Below are 20,282 nucleotides of genomic sequence, written 5' to 3'. Positions count from 1 at the left end.
CACTGGTTGTTGGTCATGTTTGTTTAATAGCAACGTTACATAAAAACTAATAAACAGTTTTGGGTGAAATGTTTAGGAAATGTTGGTGTTCTCACAAAAAAACAAACAAACAAAAAAAAACCAACAACAACTGACTTGATGGTGATTCACATCAATATCCGGAGTGCTCTATTTTTTATTGATGCTGTGGCCTTGGTGGAGGTTTGCGCTCTTTGTTTGCTAGTTATTTTTGTTTTTTTACAACAAAAGCTGGCCCCTGCGGAGACAGGTTAGAAAAATTTGGAACCCAGAGCAAACTTCATTGGTGTCCCCTGCTTTAGTAGCTATTTAATTACTTATTTGTTGCTTTATATAGGGATGCTCCACTTTCCTATTGAGCAGACTGGTTCCACAAATTCAATATGGTAGCCCCTATAAACATGACATCCATCAGCTTTTGGTGCATGTAAATAACAATTTACCCTGCTGTAGCTGCTGTAGGAAAAACAAGTCGACATTCATTGTTTTTTGTGCCAACAAAACAAGAGTAGTCCTTTCTGTCAATGCACCTCTACAATTTTCCATGCTTTTATACTTAATAGAGAAACCTTTACATTTCTCCTTTCGTTAAAATAATTAAAACAGCTCTTCACAAAGCTGACACTTAAGTACTTCCGGGTCATTTCACTCAAAGTTGTCTATGCAAGTAACGAAAAAAAGGCTTTTCTATTGGAGTTTTTTTAATTCCAAGTGGAATATAGCAGTCAATAATACGCAGAGTGTTTTCTGTTTTAATTGTTATTGTTTGCTGTGATAAAGATCTGTTTGACTGTTCTTGCTTTACGGTCCCCATGGCAACAACATCCCTGTCGTAACGACGTCACTGCTGTTCTTCATTGTCCAAGTAACATGCTGTTAAGGAGAGACTCGTTCATTTAAGTAAATACGGAGCTCAAAGTGAGTTTTCTATTTCACCTTGTCATTTTCCTCATTCAGCACGGTCTCGCTTATGTTGTTTCCGCGGTTTGTCGCGTTAGCAAACAGCTCGCTCAGATTGGTTTTAGAAGTTGAACGCTAGGTTAGCCTCAGCCAGGTAGGCTAACAGCGACTGACTTGGCGTGTTGCTAAGTTTGTGTTACGTGCACCTTTTGTATTTATTCTTTTCCTGCTTATATTACCTAAACCTCGGCCTTTGTGACTGATCCTACGCATGAGGTCCGGTGAAAAAGGTTTTGAAAGTTTGTGAAAATACGCCGCAGCTGGGTTTTTGGCGTGAACCAGCAGCTAATGCTAACCACAGTTAGCTACCAACCAGAGGAAACAAGAACGTAGAAACTCGTCTGACTTTTGCGGAATCGAGGGTTTTTCGGCCGCTTGACTGTGAAGATATAAACTTTTCAGGTAAAAATAGGTTGTGTGGCTATTTTTTTTTATTTGGACGGAAGAGCAAGGCTTGCATACCTTTTAAAATGATGTGCAGCGGCGCTCTTTGTTTGCTAACAGTTTGCTAATACTAGCAAAGCGGAGCCCCTCAGCATCAGAGAAACCTACTACCTACATTTTGTTTGGAAAACTCTAAATCTAAGTGCGATTTAAAGTTTAAATATAGTCATGAATTTAGTCTCTGAACTGCCAAACCATATAATTCATATATATTGGTTCACAATAGCCAGCAACTATGAGGAAATGATTAAATAAAAACATTTCCCTGTACACAACGAGTGAACTAACAAACTGACAGTCAAATGAACTGAAGTGTTGTGTTTTAAGCTCTAATAGCAACACTAACCTAAAAAAAAATGTCATAGCAGTTTATAGGAGTGTTTTTTGTAATCTTTTAAATTACAGGTCTGTTTAGTAGTGGTGGGAGTCTTTAGCCACCCCATAATTTGATTCAAAAGGCTGTGATGAGATGAGAAAATGATTTCCACCCTGCTTCCTTTTTTGTGTGACTGGCCACTTGGTGATTTAAAGCTAAGCATTATTATATGTCCAAATAATTTACTTCCTGTCTTAAATCTTGCTCAGCCATCTCGTGTTTATGTTCATGCCGTAAAGTCAGGGCTCTCTGTTATAGAATGGAAGTTCTATAACAGGTATATCTTCAAGAATGTCCTTTTAATTTCCTTTGAAATTGACCATTTTCGTCCGTCAGCTGCCATAGTTTTGGGACATCCCTTCATATAATGTTTGTCGATCCCTGTGAAGTGTGAGGATTCCCCCTTTTTAAACATAGGGCTGTTGACATCATTCTAGACCAGGGGTCAGCAACCCTGGTCCTTGAGTGCTCCTAACCTGCATGTTTTACTTGTTTCCCTGCTCCAACACACCTGATTTTTATCAATGGCTGATTAACAGGCTTCTGCAGAACATTAAGAGGTGATTTAACCACTGAATCAGGTGTGTTGGAGCAGGGAAACAAGGAAAACATGCAGGATAGTGGCTCTCCAGGACCAGGGTTGCCTACCCCTGTTCTAGACCAATAAAAATCAAGTTTTCAAACTGGCACTTTTGTAAACAAAACTAGCTTGGGTTAGTTAATAAAGTGAAAAATTGCCAAATTGCAACAAACGACATATCAATTTGAAGCTTTTTAAATGGAGAATTTGAAAATAAAATCAATCAAATATTAAAAAGTTTGCCAGCACAGGCCACATTTATTTCCAAGGTGCTAGATTGTCTTGCAATATTTAACAGAGTTGAATAAAATGCTCTGAAAAATAATCACTGAAGGTATGTCTACAGCTGATTAACTTTTGAAATTAACCCTATTCAAGATGGCTCTCACAGCTAATAGATTTTGGAAAGCACAAAAATGGCTATAACGCTAACGCAGTCCTTTTTTATAAAATATATTGACCTAAAAATTTAGCAGCTGAGACTCATTCCCAACACATTCTCCAAGCACTGAAAGACTTGCATGGTAGGTGGCGGGTGGCTTGCGTTTTTCAAAGAAATGCTAGTTTAGAGCAGTACCTGTTCAGGTCTATTATTGGTCAGTTTTGCGTTGGACATTGGCTACCTTTTTGATTCACCATCAGTCCTTTCTTTATACCCAACTACTTGTGTATTCTGCTGTTATCTGTCAGCCTTCATAAACTCAACACATAAACCAGTGGTTACATTTGTCTGTGTTTAAAATTGAATTGTATGTTTGAGAAAGAAATGACGAATTGATAGTAGAAGCAGGTGTACACCGTTGGTTAGGCACACACAGGCTCGTCTACGAGTCCAACGAGCAAAATTATTACTTGTGCTGGTGTTTGTTTTCATGATTACTATTCTAAACGTCGTGTTTGCACGGTAATTCAAAGACATATTGCTACAATTTCAAAACAGAGTGAAAAAGCTGAACTCTAAAAAGCCCTGCGGGAAAGGGTCAGATAATCAGATTTTGTGTGAATACTAATGAAGCCGTCGGCACAGCGGTTAGAGCTGTCGCCTCCCAGCAAGAAGGTTGCAGGATTGCCTCCCGGCCTGGGGCCTTTCTGGGTGGAGTTTACATGTTCTACCCGTGCATGTGGTACTCTGGTTTCCTCCCACAGACCAAAAACATGCATGTCAGGTTCATTGGTAACTCTAAATTGTCCCTAGGTGTGAGTGAGAGCATGACTAGTTTGTCTCTATGTGCTCCTACGATGGACTTGCCTTTCCAGGGTGTCCCCCGCCTCTCACACGGACTGGTAAAGATAGGCACCAGTTCCCCGTGACCCGGAAAGGACAAGAAGTTGAACAGAAAGGATAATATCTTTGATCTTTCTGCATACTGTTCTTCAGCGCTGTATTCCTGTTACGGAGTAGTGGGTGATGTTTTGTGAACACTTCAACGTGTTCTCCAAGAATTAGTTTGACGTCAATGTCATTATTAGCAGCTACGGTTTAAATAAACACAAGGTTACTAATCTTGGACAGTTTTGATTGAATTGCATCACAAGATAATCACAATAGTTTAGCAAACTTAGGCTCATTTAGAGTTTCTTTTTTGCCCTCATAGTGGAAATGTCTTTTTATGTGTTTTTTTCTTTTTTTAAACCGTTGTTAATTACACTGGCTTGTGTAACCCAACCACTCTCGTACTTCCATAAACTTTTTATGTGGTCGCTGATTTGCACAATTAAGTGTCTATTTATAAACTTCCAATTTGATTAGTTCTCTTATTTATTTAATTTGATTTGTAATATTTTGCTATGCATTTTCCAGAGGAGTTTATGAACTACAAATACGGCTACATTGATCAACTCGCGTCTTGCTTCTGCTGCTGATGTTTGCATGTGGAAGAGTTTCATTCAGTTTTGTTTAATTTCCCCCACAGGGTGTCTAACTCATTTTGTCAGAGAGTGTATTTTTTATTATTATATCTGTCTGATCTGCTGCACTACATTCCTGATTGTTAGAGCCTTGTAATTAATCAGTGAGATATTTTGGGAAACAGCTGAGGGTTTTACAGTTCATGAGTTACTAAATATTGTGTAATAGTTTTATATGGTTTTGTTTAGAGCTGCTAAATCTATGCTGACATGCTCATTAGAACTTAAAACAGTATTTTCCCCTTTGATTTTTTTTTTTTTACTCTGTTAGTGGACCGCAGCTTGAAGAGACGGCAGGTAAAGCCACTTGCTGCCTCTCTCCTTGACGCCTTGGACTACGACAGTTCGGATGACAGTGACTTCGAAGTTGGAGATGCCTCAGGTAAAAATGGGCTTTGGGATTTCTAGAACGTCAAACAAATTACAATTTAGTTGGATCTTTTGTACCCCTTTTTTATTTTTGCAATTGCCGTTTTTCTAATTTCGTTTTAAAAATGAAAAAACAAAAAAACACATGCTTGTTTTGTTTTTGCAATTTTATTTTGAAACGAAAAAAGCAAAGAACAAACCATACACGGATTAAAATTCTTTCTATAATTCTGAATTATTACCTGAAATGTACTGTAGAAAACCATTGTTCTGTAACTGACCTGTTTGTCTCACTCACCAGTAATGATAATCAGGACCCTTTAGTCTTCTGTGTTTTTTGTTTTGTTGACAGTGGTTTATTTATTTAACAGAACTTTCTGCAGCCTTCATGCTGCTTCAGTATGAAGTTAATGACTTACTGAGGCTGCTATCACCTTCTGTCAAAGCTTCACCCGAACCGGTGTAGCTTCCTTATATTTTTCACTAAATTTTGTGTTGACAAATAATTTAAAAAAAGGATTAAACATTGTTCTGCTCTAAACTTTGAGCATTAAATGTAAAAGGTTGCCTTGGCTCTTTGTAACATGTCTTCCCCACCTATCACATCACACAGACTTGGGAGGCTGCAAAACACTGTTTTTTGTTTATTGTGAACTTAATGCTAAAGTTTGAAAAAAAAAAAAAAACTTAGATTGTTAAATTAATTAATCTGGGTTTTTTCTTTTGTTTAGGGGAAAAAAAAAGTCCCCAAAATTTCAAGACCCAGAATCTACAGAGGAAGTTATTCTTTCCCAAGGAAAACACTGCTTTGGGACAGTCTTAATTGCCTCGTTTGTTGTAGTGTTTTTGTGCCATTACTTGGCTGCCTAAAAACGAATGGTTTGGCATGCCTTTAAAAAATCTATTTTGAATAACAACTACATTGTAGTCAGCCATTATTTCCTCATTAGAGCTACTTCTGTCTGCTCCAGATGTCCAGATGTTCTGTTGTTGGCAGCAACAGTGAACATCAATGAGGTGTTTTTAGACCAGACAGTTTAGGGTACTGTGTGACCTCTGAAGGAACTGAGGCCAAATACCTTTCAGAATGTGTTTTCTGTGCTGTCTAAAACTATTGATTTTTTTTTTTTTTCTCGTTCTGTTTATTTAGATGGTTGGGAGCTATCAATGCACAGTGCATAACAAAGTGCCTACTATAAAAGGCCCTTCAGACCAAAATTGACCAATCAAAATTGAACTTTGACCCGACAAAAATCAAATTCGAGTGACTGCACTAACTCTTTTCTCTCGTGACGTTGCTTCCTGTTCTGGTAGGGTCCGATGGCACAGGCAATGGCAGTGATGAGGAAGAGTCTAAAGTGAGCGCTGCAGGTTCCGAAAGCGACTCGGAGAATGCTGCCTCTGCAGATGATGGTGTAGATGAAGAGGCCAAAGACCCGACCGCTGAAGACAACTTAACTGAGGATGAGGAGAAGATCAAACAGCAGCCTTCCTCAGACAGCTCCTCGAAAGACACCCCTTCTGTTGCCACGTCCAAAGGCAGACGGAGGAGCAAGAAGCCACCAGAACCGGGCCCCACCGCAACTGATGAACCCGAATCCACCTCAGCTTCTGGAGGCGGCAGCGTAAACGCTGAGGAGTCTCTGACGGAGCCCAAGAAATGGAATTTCCGCAGGAATCGACCTCTGTTGGACTTCACTACCATGGAGGAACTGAATGAAATAGACGACTATGACAGTGAAGACGATAACGACTGGAGGCCCACCGCAGGGAAGAAGAAAGGCAAGGCAGCTACTCAGAAAGGCGGCCCAGAGGAAGAGGAGGGAGGTAGTGCCAGTGACGATGATGACGACATCGACGACGATGATGACGACGACGACGATGACGACGACGATGATGATGGCGACGATGCTGATGATGACGGAAAGGAAGATGGTGATGACAACAACAGTAGCAGTGATAGTGATAAGGAGGTGAAGAAGCTTAAGAAGAAGGTGAAGAGCAGCAGTGCCTTTGATGATGAACTGACCAATGACAGCATGTCTCAAGGAAAGGGTAACGAGGTGAGTTCAACTCCAATCTTACAATGTCAAACCTCAGTCAAGCAAGATATTAAATAGTATTTATCTTTTGAGTGTATTATTAATGGGTCAAATGGCTGCGTTTACTGTGATGGCTCATTGACAGCAGAATGCCATCACTCCAGTTGTCTTTGTCACACAAAGATGCTCTGTAGGCACACAGAAAGGAAACACATTTGTAGCTGAGGATATTTCATACGTCATATAACTGGCCCGTAGATGTACAATACACAAACCAATAATACTATAATTCTCACAATTCACTGGAACAATCTGTGTAGTCACATCAGTCGAGCTTCACAAGCCTTGCTCTCTTGCCCTTCTGTTTTTATACTTTTCAGTGGCCTTCATGGTTGTCACAATAATAAAGTCCTAAACTTGATATTGATATTTAAAGAATAGCTCCTGCTGGGAGAAAGATGATGAAATAATAAGCATTTTCTTTTTAAATAAACTGCTTCAGTCTACCATTTTTTTTTTCTACTTTCAGCCCATGAAAAAAAAAAAAAAATGACTGCCTCATTAACAAGCTTCAGTAGAACTTGATGACATGTTGCGAAGTTTTGAGAACCATTTGAATCAGATGTGTTGGAACTGGGAAAACCTGCTGGACAGAGAGCTGGAGACGCTTGGCTCTGATTTGTGGAGCCGTATTAAATCGGCCGCTGAAGTGAAGCTGAAGGCAAAGTTCAAAACGCAAAATTACTCTTTGAAATGTCACATTCTAACAAACATTTCAAACCCTGTAGTTTATTGTTTTCGCTGGCTTTATGCTGCTGTCTAGCCTCATTGTCTAAAGTACTGTGGATATTAGCCAGCTCATCTGCAGAATGACCAATCTGTATGGGAGTCTTTGTTCCAAAGTAGAATGTGTGTCACAAAATTAGCATGCAATCTAATGACATGTCCAGATATTATCAGGGACATTGAAGGAGAATGATTTGTCTTCAGGATGTCAATGCACTATAAGCATTGAAGCAGCCTTTTTACTAATCGCTCAGTATTCTTTTGTTTTCATCACAGTTTTGATTTGCTTCTCCTTCCACAGCTTTGGAAAAACACATACAAGAAATACATCAAAATGTGTGTAAATGACATTTGGTAGAGGTACATCGTATTTACAGGCATTTCGGTATCTTTACCAGTTTTCATGCAGTTGCTGTTTAAGTTGTATGATTTTTGGTGATTTTACCCCCAGAATGTTCAACTTAGAAAGTGATGATCTTGCACAGTAACTTCTGAGCTGTCTAAACTTTGTCTGAGACAAACTTTTCTTTTAGTCTTATTTCCACAAATTCTGTACTTCCTATACAGTTTATACATCAAAATGTCAGCATTTTGTCAGCCTAAGTTGTTACAAAGCCAAGCCCTGTATTACAATTGGGCTTTATAGAAGAAAGTTGATGTATATTTGAATTTCAGGCAGTATTGGCACCTTTTAAAATTTCTTCTTGTTTTGTTTTTGTTGTTGTTGTTGTATTCTCCTTAGAGTTTACTATGTGACATTAATAAATCTGTGGTCAGAACAGTAGGGGCAGTCTCTTATCAAGTGGCTTTACCATGACTTTGTTTCTTGATTACCCAGGATACTTTGCTGGACCGTACGCAGCCCTGGAACACTCAACACATCCTCATCTGCTGCGTTTGCTTAGGAGACAACAGCGAGGACGCAGATGAGATCATCCAGTGTGATAACTGTGGGGTGACTGTGCATGAAGGTAAAGTGCAGACTGAGCTCACCAAAGCTCTGTACGTATAAATGTAAAACCAGAAGAAATTTGTGCCAAAATTATTCCTGCGACAATCCAGTTTGTCTTGGCTACTTTGTAAAGTTATGTTTTGGGTCATTGTTACAGTGCCAGATTTTTAAAAAAAAAAAAAAACTAAACTTAAAATGTAGGAAAATTTAAAGAAAAATAATCCATTAATTTACACCTTTATACACAATTATGTGTGGTATTTGTAGCTTAAAGTCATGAAAAACAAAGGGAAAAGTATGTTGTTTACCTAAAATCACACTCCTACTAAACTCTGCGTCTACCTTTTATATATCACAAATTTCAGCACTTCTGCCCTTAAACTCCTTCATAACTTTACCTAATCTAGATATCCAGCACCAGAGTAATCTGAAATGATGGGCTGTATGGTTCTTGGTGAAATAGGAGTCTGAATTTAGAAGATTGACTCTTTGTCTGCACAACATTTAGAAAAAAAATTGACGTAAAATCTAACAAGCCATCTACGTCGCTGTGACATAGTCGATATGTTACAGATAATGCAAACTAAGTTAACTTCTAATCTGACATAAGATACATTATCTTTAGAATGGTATGATTGTTTGCTAAGCTTGTTATTTTTTAAGATTTAATCTTTTTGCTTGAACCAATCCAACATGTGAGATACAGCTTCCTTCAAATCTTTGACAATAAGAACCTGAAGCATACACTGTATGCCAAACTTGTAAATTATCTATGTTTTAGAAAATTAAAAAGGAAAGTTTTCACTTAGTAAACAGGTTACTATTTACAGCACACGCCTTCTTGTGTATGTCCCATCAGTTCCGTGACACACGAGTGACAGACAAACAGTGTAAATGATGACATGAGATTAAAAGAGCAAGGTTTTATAACTGAAACATTTACTAATTTCCAACCCGATTATTGAATCAATAGTGTTTTGTTTGACTTTGTATGAGTGTGACTGATGAATGTGACTGCTCTAGTGTCTGCGAATTTCTAAAGTGAGTAACAGAAAGCCAGTAAATACACAAGCATTCAGATCCTCATGTGGTATTTCCCAATCACTACAAAAAACAGGAAGAAAAAATTAGCCTTTTACTCTTCAGATGAGTGGATATAGTTATCCCATCTAACAATCAGCAGACTTTATTGCACGCCGAGAGCAAAACTAACACATGCATTGTTAAATATCATGAGATACAACAGACAATGCCCAGGGTTGACTGGTATCCATCTTTTCTTTCCTCAATTTATACCCTAGAGTACTGTATAACTGTCAGCCTTGAAATACTTGTCATGTTGCTTTATTACTGCATATATTTTCAAGAAATTCTAATAGATGTTTTATTTTTAAGAGATACAAAACACAATAATTTTATTTCTTGATTTTGCATTAAGAAACAAACAATTTCACAATAAATAAAGTAAGTTAATAACAGGTTGAACAAAGTGGGAAATAAAATTACAGGTTCAACATGTCTGGTCAAAAGCTTTTTTATGAAAAAAAAACTAGAGCTATGAGCATTTTGAATTTATTAGGTCTGAGGATGTAACCACCACCTTTGCAGCACCCGTTTTTGTGTAAGTCACTTCATTATATTTTTGCAGGTTTAGTTTGTGCAGCCCCTGCTTTGATTTTAACTCAACATTTGTAAAAAGAGGTATAGCCATTTTTGTGTTTCGCTAATGTTGTTTAGCTGTGGTGGCCATCTTGACTCTAATCACTTGTAGATGAACTTGTAATGCGGCCAAAGGAAAAGATAAAGAAGTGTCTGATATTAAGACAAGAAAGTTCCTCACAATGCACGGAGGGTTTCACCCTAACTCTAGCACCCTGAGACTGTACAGGTGCTGGTCATAAAATTAGAATATCATGAAAAAGTAGATTGATTTCAGTAATTCCATTTAAAAAGTGAAACTTGTATATTATATTCATACATTACNTTAATTAATGCTTTTATAAAATTAGCAATATCCAACTAATTGGCCTGTTTTTTTTTTACTTTAAAGAGGAATACTTATTATAATCTTCCTTAAATATAGATAAGCTTCACACAAGCCTGCGTAATTCAGTGTTTAGATTTTTTAAGAGTTTCACCTTTTTGTTCTAATATGTGAAAACACCAATAACTTTCAACAGTTTAATACAGATCTTTAAGCTCATATGGTCACAAATTACAGTTTAAACAACACATAGAGTTGTGTTATCTTTATTTCAAGCTTTTTGTTGCTCCGGAGAGAAGTGGCAGGAACGGCTCTTTAGACTGTAAAGGTTGCAGACCCCTGTGAGCGAGCTAAATATTCAGTATTACAAAAAAAAACTAAAAACCTTTTTGGCCCTAACCTTCACATACGTCTGTCTTAATTAGCATAGAATAGATCAGATGTTCAGGATCTAGAGACCTCCGACAAAAAGTCTGAAACTTGAAGCATTTTCCAGATCTGGACACGTGTAAAAAAAAAGCAGAAAATGGAAAAAAAACAAAAACCTTCGCACTACATTGCATTTTCTTAGAAGAACAAAAACAAGGAAATGGAAACCGCTCAAGCAAGCAGGGATTTTGTCACATTGAATGTGACAGAGATTAATGAAAAATGTTTTGTTTTGGCAAAAACATTGCATGAAATGTCTTTAAAGGTAAAATTAAAAAGCAGCATTTAAAAAAAAAAAAGGGAAACGCCTCTTACAGTAGTAGGTAAATGTTTATGCTCACATTATGTAATGTAAAACCAATAATAAAACTCTTGAGAAAAACCTTTTTTTCCCTAGTTTTACATCGACATATAGATAATGAAATAGCATTTCTGTACAAAGACAGTAAATTATAGTGAATTTACAGACCTTTTGATGTCTGAATTGAACAAAAAAAATTACATTTGACTTTTAAAAAGTCTAGGATTTTCGACCAGAGAACATGTAGGAACACTGTTTTAATTACTGCTGACCTGCACGGATCAAGAGAACCCTTTAAAATGGAGAGTGAAACATAACAGAATGTCAGATGAAACCTGCTCGTGTCACAAATCAGAGCTTTAACTGCGACTCAACGATTGGGTTAATTTTTTAATGAACAGATTGATTGTGGAGGGCTTTTTTTTGTGCCATCAAGTTGAGCCTGCAGTGAGACCGATGCATGTGTCTTCAGTTGAGCAAACAGTGTGTCAACTGGTTGCTCAAGTATGGCAGGCTGTTTTATTATATAATCAAGTCACACTCCTGTCTGTTTACTGTTTTAGATTTCAACAGCAGCATACCCCATATATATTTATATATATGTTAGATACCCTGCTGGTAGAATAACCTGGCCAAAAGAGGAGATAGAAGCCACTGACATCAAGTTTCACTTTAAGTCCAACACCCTGAGACTGTCCTATAAGAGAAAGGAGGGAGGCAGAGGACTAGTGAGCATCAGAGCCATTATACAGGATGAAACAACCAAGATCCTGGAGTACAGCAAGAAGGAAGCCTCAATGATGAACTGCTAAGTGAATGTCTTAGGCAGCAGAAACACATCGTTGAGGAGAAGGAACAATAGGAACCATCATGGAAAGATAAGCCCCTGCACAGCATGTACCGCCAGCAGATTGAGCAGGTGGCTGATATCAACAAATCCTACCAGAAGGTCAAGAGGACTGGAGTGAATGACAGCACAGAGGCACTAATCACGGCAGCACAAGAGCAATAGAGGCCGGGGTCTATCATGCCAGGCAGGACCCAAGATGCCTCTGAGACAGTCCAGCACAAAACAGCAGGTGGACAAAGTGTACAAATAACAACATAAATAAGGAGCTGGAATAGTGTACAGGAACATCTGTATCAAGTATGGACTGAAAGTCCCACAGTCAAAGTGGGAAACTCCACCTAAGGTGGTGGAGAATGGCAGGGCTAAGATGCTGTGGGACTTCCAGATCCAGACTGACAAACAGGTGATGGCTAACCAACTGGACACTGTGGTGGTCAACGAACTGTGATATATATATATATATATGTGTGTGTGTGTCGTAATCCCAAGCAACTGTAACATCAAGAAGAAATATGAGAAGCTCAAGAAATACCAAGAGCTGAAATAAGAAAAAGAGAAGTTGTAGAAGGTTAAGTCCTCAGTTGTACCTTGGGGTTGTGACCCCCACACTGGAGGAGTGGCTCCCACAGACCCCAGGAACAACCTCTGAGATCTCTGTCCAGAAGAGGACAGTCCTAGGAGCAGCCAAGATACTGAGCAGAACCCTGAAGCTCCCAGGCCTCTGGTGGAGGACCTGAGCTTATGCGCTATCTGGGTTGTATGTCCTGACCATGATTAACGAAATCATACTTGGGGTTAAACCTGAGGCAGCAAACCCCTTTGAGGTTAAGACAGGACTTTTGTGTACACGTGCATGCACGCGTGCACACACACACACAAAGGTGGAGGGTGACAACAGTCCTAATCACCAATTCTCCATAGGCAGACATGATATTAGGAGCAGCTCTTAAATTTATCTTGTTCGTTAGGCTGGTTGATATTTTCTTCCTTGGAGACACATTTAATCTCCCAGAAAAAACACTGGAGGGAAACTAAGTGGTTTGCAGTAGAGGCTTGGGAGAAAAGAAGTCATGACAGCACTTGCAGCCACTTCTTATCTTTCTCTCTAAGGACATAAATAATGCTCCTTTTTGCTGGACTTCTTAGCAATTTTACCTAATTCTATTCTTAAGTTTGGTGCTTATATGCACTTGTACTCCTAACGCATGGATAAATTCTGTATTTTGAATTATTTTTCAATGATAAAACATTAAATCAATTTTGTTTCTTTGATTTACACGACACACAATTTTATATGATAAAGAACATTATTATCATTATTGCACATGTTGTTCAACACATTTAATTGTTCTTCCTAAACCAAATGTTGCTTCAGTTTGGGCCCAATATTAAAGCTTTATTTGTTTTTTTTCAGCATTATGGGACTGGTTCTTGCTCATCTTTGTGCTCTTTCAGGCTTTGCATAACAAGATAACGTGCCTTAGCTGTAACTAACATTAGAAGTAGCTAAAATGAAATCTCAAAAATAAACTAATCAAACCATTCAGCTGCATGTAAAATAATGAAATGATGATTTTCACCAGTAATGAACTTCCTCAGATTTAGGAATGTGTATTGTTTGAATAAGCTTGTGTTGAAAGAGATGCATCAAGTAAAACATACAATTGTTCAACAGCTTTATTTATTTATGTTTTATTCCTGCCTAACTTTAGCCATGTCTGGCTACTTTAGTTCCTACTACCTTATAAGGCATTTATGAGTTTTGTGTGAAGTAGTGTTCAGACTGCCTAAAGCTACCTATAAGTCTAACACAATTCTCTCAGGTTGCAGAACTTTTCTTAACTTTTCTGTGTTGGCCACCCTGCAGAAATAATAACAGTTGATGAAACAGTTAGGCCTAATACCCTTTTTAGTGTTGCTTTATGCTACATTTAATACAATCTATTTATATATTTTATTTAGGGAGCTGGGTAGCTTGGTGGTAAGTGCCGCAGTCTTGTAGTCCTGAGGCTGCAGTTTTAAGCCCAGGTTGCGACAGGAAAGGCATCTAGGGTAAAACAATTTCCAAATCTTTTGTGCGAGTTTGCTCTCCTTGGCAAATCTGTTTTTTTTCAATATGTTTTATTTATTTTAATCTAATCTGTTGACTTTCTTGTAAAATTAAAACAATAATTGTCAATTCACGTAAATATGGCAATTTGTAATTCTAGGGACATAGTTGCACATTATGATCCTGATTGGCAGGTGTGTGTTTGTACAGCTGGTATGGATATTGATGAAAAATGTTTCCAAGAAACATGAAGATAAAGCTTTTTCTCATGGTCAGGGAAGAACAAACGGTAATGCTGCAAAAGCCCAAAATACAAAGTTGAACGCCCCACTTCACTCCTGTGGGCTGCCAGTTGATGACTGCGTTTTCTGTCAGTGGTGGTTGAAGCATGGAAGGCTAAACAATAATAGACAACTGCTGAACTGAAGTTCTTGGAGCGTAATCTAACTTCCACAATCCTAACATCTACACTTGAATGAATTAAAATACTGATGTTTAGATAAATTAAAAATACAGGTATTTTATTTTTTATGTTAGTGCACTCATTAGGCTCATCTCACTACTGGACACAACTTATTTTACTTTGTTACTTTTTTTGTCTTTCTTCACAACTTTACCTTGCAAGGAGGTGGGCGATATGCGTTCTTATATGGAATGATAGTTTCATTTATGAAGCAACAGAGGTGGCCACCCATAGAACAATGGGTTCTGGGGGACAATAGTTCTGCTGACCTAATGCAGAACCTTAAAACCAAAATGTGATGTGGCTCTGTAAATGTGAAACTGAAGATGTTCAAAAAGTATTCATCAAAAGTAGAACAAAGAGTCGTTCCAGCCCAGGATTTATGGACCAGTGTCTAAGTTTAATGGCCATGGATTTATAAAGTTGGCATAAATTCCTGGCAGAAACATTATTATGATAGACATTACCTCTTTAAAACTGATGCAGCACATTCCTCCTTTGTCAGTCCTGTTTGCTGGGGTTTTACCTTTCATACCTTAAATATCTTGACTGAAGTTTAATGATTTAAACTTGTTTTTTTTTTTTCCATAATTTTATTCTTTGAGGTTTTAATAAATTAAATAATAATCTTTTCTTGTCATTGATCAAATCCCAAAATGGTCAGCTTTGTCACACAATTACAAATTTTCAAAGATTCTTATGTAAATAATCCTTTCACGCCTCAAAATGACTTAAGTATATAATGCTACATTTTTTGCTTCAAAATGCATAGATCTATGAATATGCAAATTGGTCAAAGTCCCTTTATCTCCAGTTGCTCCTCTGTGACTCCCCCGCAGCTAGAGCTGACCCTCGTCTTCTCCTGTACTCGAAGTACACCTCGTTACACTGTAGTGAATTAGAATATTAGAGTAATTCAGCTGTGCAGAATTCTTTGTACAAAAACAACAACGGTCATTTTGTGGCAACTTACAAAAGATTTTTTTTATATACTTATTATTAAAGTTAGTTTTTTTTTCTTCGTTTTTTTTCTTTGCTAATTTTATATACTAGAAAGCTGGGGCCTATCTCCAGTGGTCATGGGGGTGCGGGACACCCTGGGCAGGTCGCCAGTCTATCACAGGGCTAAATAAAGACAACTACTCACACCTATGGACAGTTTGGAGTTTTATCCTAACATGCATGTTTCCGGACTGCTGGAGGAAACCAAAGTGCCCAGAGAAAACCCAAACATGCACAAGGAGAACATGCAAACTTCACACTGAAAAGCCCAAGGCAGAAGTCAAACCTGCGACCTTTGTGCTGCAAGGCAGCAGTACTAACCGGCTGTTCCACCGTGCAGCCCCTGAAGTTTACAATCAGTAATTTTTGTTAAGTTACTGACTGGCAGCTACAATCTTTTCAATAAGTCTACTTTCTGCAGTTTACTGCCCTCTCCAGTAGATAGTCAATTTGATGCCTTGAAATCAAACAATATATTTTGATCTTTGAAGGTTTTATTGCCAAATCAAGGAACTTGGAGGCATCAACTTTGCTTCTGGGAGACTGTGATTTCCTAACATCAAAAACAATATCTTTGTACATTTGTGTTCATTTACTGGAAACCGTAAGTAAAAAGGGAACTCCAAAAATCGAATGCCATCCCTCAGACATTGAGTAATAGTCAACGCATACTAGCTCACGTTAGAGATCACAACTTGCCTTTTTGTGGTGAAGACAAGCGGAAAGACAGAATTATCTTAAGTCAGAGATGAGAGATGAGCTGTCAGGATGTGCAGTCCAAACGAGTCAGTCAGCTGCCAAACTCCACTGCGTCTCTTTGTTCTTGTATTCTCACACTGCCTGGACACCATCGCACCCTTTCAAAGGGAGACAGCGGCCAACATGAAAGGTGGGCAAAAAAAAACCTAGGGTGAGAGATCAAAAGCTTGAATGAGCAAGGCTCCATCTTCACTGAGCTCATAAATGAATCTTGTTCTTACCAGTACCCCTTTTGACTCTCTGATTCCTATCAGTCATACAAGCAACTATAAATTACCATTACGTAGTTTCTCCTTTATGCTATTTGTCCAAATCAAATGTCACATGTTTATTTCTTTTGCTTGCATTCTTTTAATTAGTTATTTCTATATAAATCCTTTATTTTGTCTTGTATGTATTTTGTATCAAATCCATTTTTTAGTAGAAAAGAGAATGTTTTTGAACACACATCACCTTCAGATTTTTATTGTTATAATCCCTGGGAAAAACATGGAACTTGTGCTGGATGTTTGTTTTTGTTTTCAGATTAAGTGAAGGAAAAAAAAAAAAGTCTGCAGACCCTGTTTCAACATAGACAGGTTACTGTGTAAACAACCATCTAATGCAAAAGTATAAAAGTTTATACTAAAGTACTCACTTTAATTGCTTTAAATGTTTTTGAGCTTTCAGTTGTTTTAGATGGCAGAACTTTGCACCTAAATGGGTCCAATTCTGAGAGGGTTTTAGCTTGACGTCTTCCTGAGAGTTTGTCCCTGATTCTCTGAACTGAGAACATTCATTTTGGTAAAGGACCAGAGGAGATGATCCACATTACCCCATAGTAAATGCACATGTGGTGATGAAAAGTTGAGACACTTTTCTCCTTCAATGAATGGAAAATAGGTCTGGTGGCGCTAGCCTCTTTTTTTTCTCAGGATGATTATACAACTTGCCAAAAAGCATAGTGTTCAACCTTTTTATTGCAGGAAAGATATATTAACTCTGTGACATGGAAAGCACATTTTCAGTTGGAAAAAGAGTCCATGACAAGTTGACAATTTGAAAATTGATCATTCAACAGCTAGGACTAGTTTGAGGGTGTCAAAATCCAGGCCTCAAAGGCCGCTGTCCTGGGAGTTTTAGGTTTTTCTGCTCTAACACACCTGATTCAAATGGTTTAATTACCTCCTCACCAAACCATCAAGTTCTCCAGGAGCATGGCAACAAGTTATCCATTTAAACCAGGTGTTTCAAAGCAAGAACATCTAAAACATGCAGGAGAGCGGCCCCTGAGGAATGGAGTTTGACACCCCTGAGTTAGAATCAAAAATATTGTTTTCCACCTGTGAATTTTATGTTTCTTCCGTCTGAAAAACCAGAAGAGCTTGATTTTTGAGTTTTTATTGTTCATGCGGTTTCTTTAGGTGGTATCTCACTGAGCTGCCGTTTGAAGACTAACTGGCTCTGAATTGCAGGAAAATTGAGAGGAAATAAGTGAAATGAGTGTTTGCGACCAATTGACCATTGAGCCTTGTGGCCATGTTTTGAATGGTCAGTTTTTGAAAACCACAACCTTTGCAATTTTCATATGCACAGCTTTTAAAACTGGTGGGTAGCAACTGCCACCATATTTATGATTTAATCTGCTGGAGTACACTTTAGAAATAAAGACCATATTTTCACTACGTCTTTATTTATTATCATTAGGCTTTTAGACCTAGACATTTGCCTCAGATGTTTTCTGTCAGAGGACAGCTCCTGTGCAAGCAGCAAAATTCAGATGGGTTTGACACGAGTTGGAGATTCACACAACTACTTTGTGACAACTTTGAGAGAAAAGTGGTACCACACATTTTTAAAAACATGTTCAAAACTCTCACAACAAGGCTGAGTGAGTCACGTGAGGACGTCAAGAATCCTGTGAAAATCACAAGACCTTAGGGAGACTGCTTCATAATCACTGTTTGCCAATTACTACCTTCAACTTCATCTGACACCATGCAATATGATTAATACTAATTGTTTGCATTTACCAGGACAATAATACAAAATTATAGCATCATATTCATATAAGAGTGTCCGAGTCCTTCAATCCCCTGCTCAAAGTCCAAAATCCTGTCTTCTTAAAAGATCTTATAAGAGCAGTGCATCATCAAATGATCCTTAACCACAATAGACAAAAACAATAAAAATAAAAAAGGAGTGGGCCAAAACTGTTTTGCCATCATGTCAGACACTTGTAGGGTTATGCAAAAAATAATTTCTTTAAATTACTGCAGCTAAAATGGCTCTACAGACTAATTTGCACAAGAACTCGCCCACTTCAAATTGGCATAGATTTTGTGAATAGAATGTCGTCATGGTAGATTGTTTCATGTCATGATTTCTGATTTTTAAGAACTACTGAAGACATGATAACTTTTTAACAATATGATGATGGAAGTGATACTTGATAGGTTAATAAAGCCTTGGAATTGAAAAGTTTGCTGACTTTTCATAATGATATGTCGGCGATTTGATTAAAAGAACATGACTGTAAAATTTGCAACCCTTTATAAACATTAATTCTTGTGACAATACTAATCACATTTCTTTTTAATCTGATTGAAATTCAGTTCTGCATGCTTTTTTAAATTTTGCGAGACTACAAAACTTGATTAGTTAGCCTTTGATAAGAAGACAGCTGTGTGCTAAATTTCAATCCAGGTAAAAGTATTACTCCTTTCTCTTAACTCTACGTTTTTTTTTCCCACCCATCCTAAGCTCAAATTTCTGACAAGGATAATCTTTCCTTCAGAGATTATAAAGTTATCCTGTAGTCATCACTTTTTGTCAGCTTAGCTCATATTAGCCAGCAAGCCCTGGTTTAAGAGTCTGAGCTTAGTATCTCAGTTCAAAAGGAACACTGCAGATTTTTACCATGGTTTAGCCAAAAGGCTGTTAAACCAGCCTGGTCGTCGTTCACAACCCTGACTTTCACAGTTCAAAGTTCATTCAGTAAAGGTGCAGCATTCAGTTGCTGCCAGTGTCTTACCAATAGCACTTTTATTTAGATTATGGATAGATGATTTTATGAATTCTTAATAGAAGATTTGGTGCAAACACAAACATAAGTGAAGCTTCTTTCCTTTCTATACACTGTTGGCAAAGTCATAATAAAAAACAATATAACCTATTGGTTTACCACACGGTGAGTAGCTAAGTACATTTTGTTGACTAATTGTCTTAGTGATCTCAGAGGGATAAATGAGACCTTTGGAAAGCTAAAGATATTCTCATCACAACTTGTGAAAAGCAGAGGTCAGAATTAACAATTCATCTTGGCAAACAATGAATGGTCTTTCAATCAGAGAACATGCAGCCACCAAACAAAGTGTAGAACTGAATAAACAACTCAGTCTGCACCATTGTTTGCTTTTGATGGGCTGCCTGACTCCCCAGTGTGGCATGCAGTGACAAACCTGCAGAACATTGAGCTTTTGATTTGTGAGTCTTTCCCATTGCTCAAAAAGCCTAAAGGCTGCTTGACTGAATTAAGAGCTGGAGTGTTATCTCCCCAAAGGAGGCAGAGTGATGATTGCTGCCCTCATTGGTAGTGAGGAGCACGTTTGCCTGGTGTAATAGCTGCCATAGAAACCACATCAGCCAAGTAATTGTTTAGGCAACCTCAGAAAATTAAGAAGACAACATAAAAATGTGTTTCCTTGGCTTCTTCTTGATTCTCTGGGGCTACATTTTTTTATTAAATATTCAATTTGTGGTACTGCAGTGCCGCAGAATATTGACAGCTTTGGACCAGACAGCAGGATGAGTTTTCTACTTTTCTTATCTCTTATTTGTTCAAGATGTGGATTTGACTGATGTGAAATTGCTGTATGTTCCAAAGTAGTTACTGGAGGTAACTATAGACTGTTTGGTTCAAGTCTTCTACCAATTATGTAGTAGCAGGACACAAAAATCAGCAAAGAAACTATCTTTTGTTTCAAACACGGGGATGTAAATCAGTTTGATACAGTTTTAGTTTCTTGGG

The 20,282-nt window shown here is 37.9% G+C and overlaps 1 protein-coding gene across 4 annotated transcripts in view; it reads left to right on the top strand.

Moving 5' to 3' along the window:
• Positions 1 to 834: 834 nt before the first annotated feature.
• The window catches only part of phf14 (PHD finger protein 14), a 101,003-nt gene continuing 81,555 nt past the window's right edge, over positions 835 to 20,282 (top strand). For all 4 annotated transcript variants that reach the window (XM_017430689.2, XM_017430688.2, XM_017430687.2 and 1 more), the window contains exons 1-4: positions 835 to 936; positions 4,558 to 4,668; positions 5,970 to 6,718; positions 8,322 to 8,454. In XM_017430689.2, the coding sequence (XP_017286178.1) occupies position 936; positions 4,558 to 4,668; positions 5,970 to 6,718; positions 8,322 to 8,454 (994 nt within the window). In that variant the 5' untranslated portion in view covers positions 835 to 935. The remainder of the gene's footprint in view (positions 937 to 4,557; positions 4,669 to 5,969; positions 6,719 to 8,321; positions 8,455 to 20,282) is intronic.

The sequence above is a fragment of the Kryptolebias marmoratus genome, linkage group LG5 (assembly GCF_001649575.2).
Source record: "Kryptolebias marmoratus isolate JLee-2015 linkage group LG5, ASM164957v2, whole genome shotgun sequence".
Classification (NCBI taxonomy): domain Eukaryota; kingdom Metazoa; phylum Chordata; class Actinopteri; order Cyprinodontiformes; family Rivulidae; genus Kryptolebias; species Kryptolebias marmoratus.
This window is presented reverse-complemented; position numbering and strand designations above follow the sequence as displayed.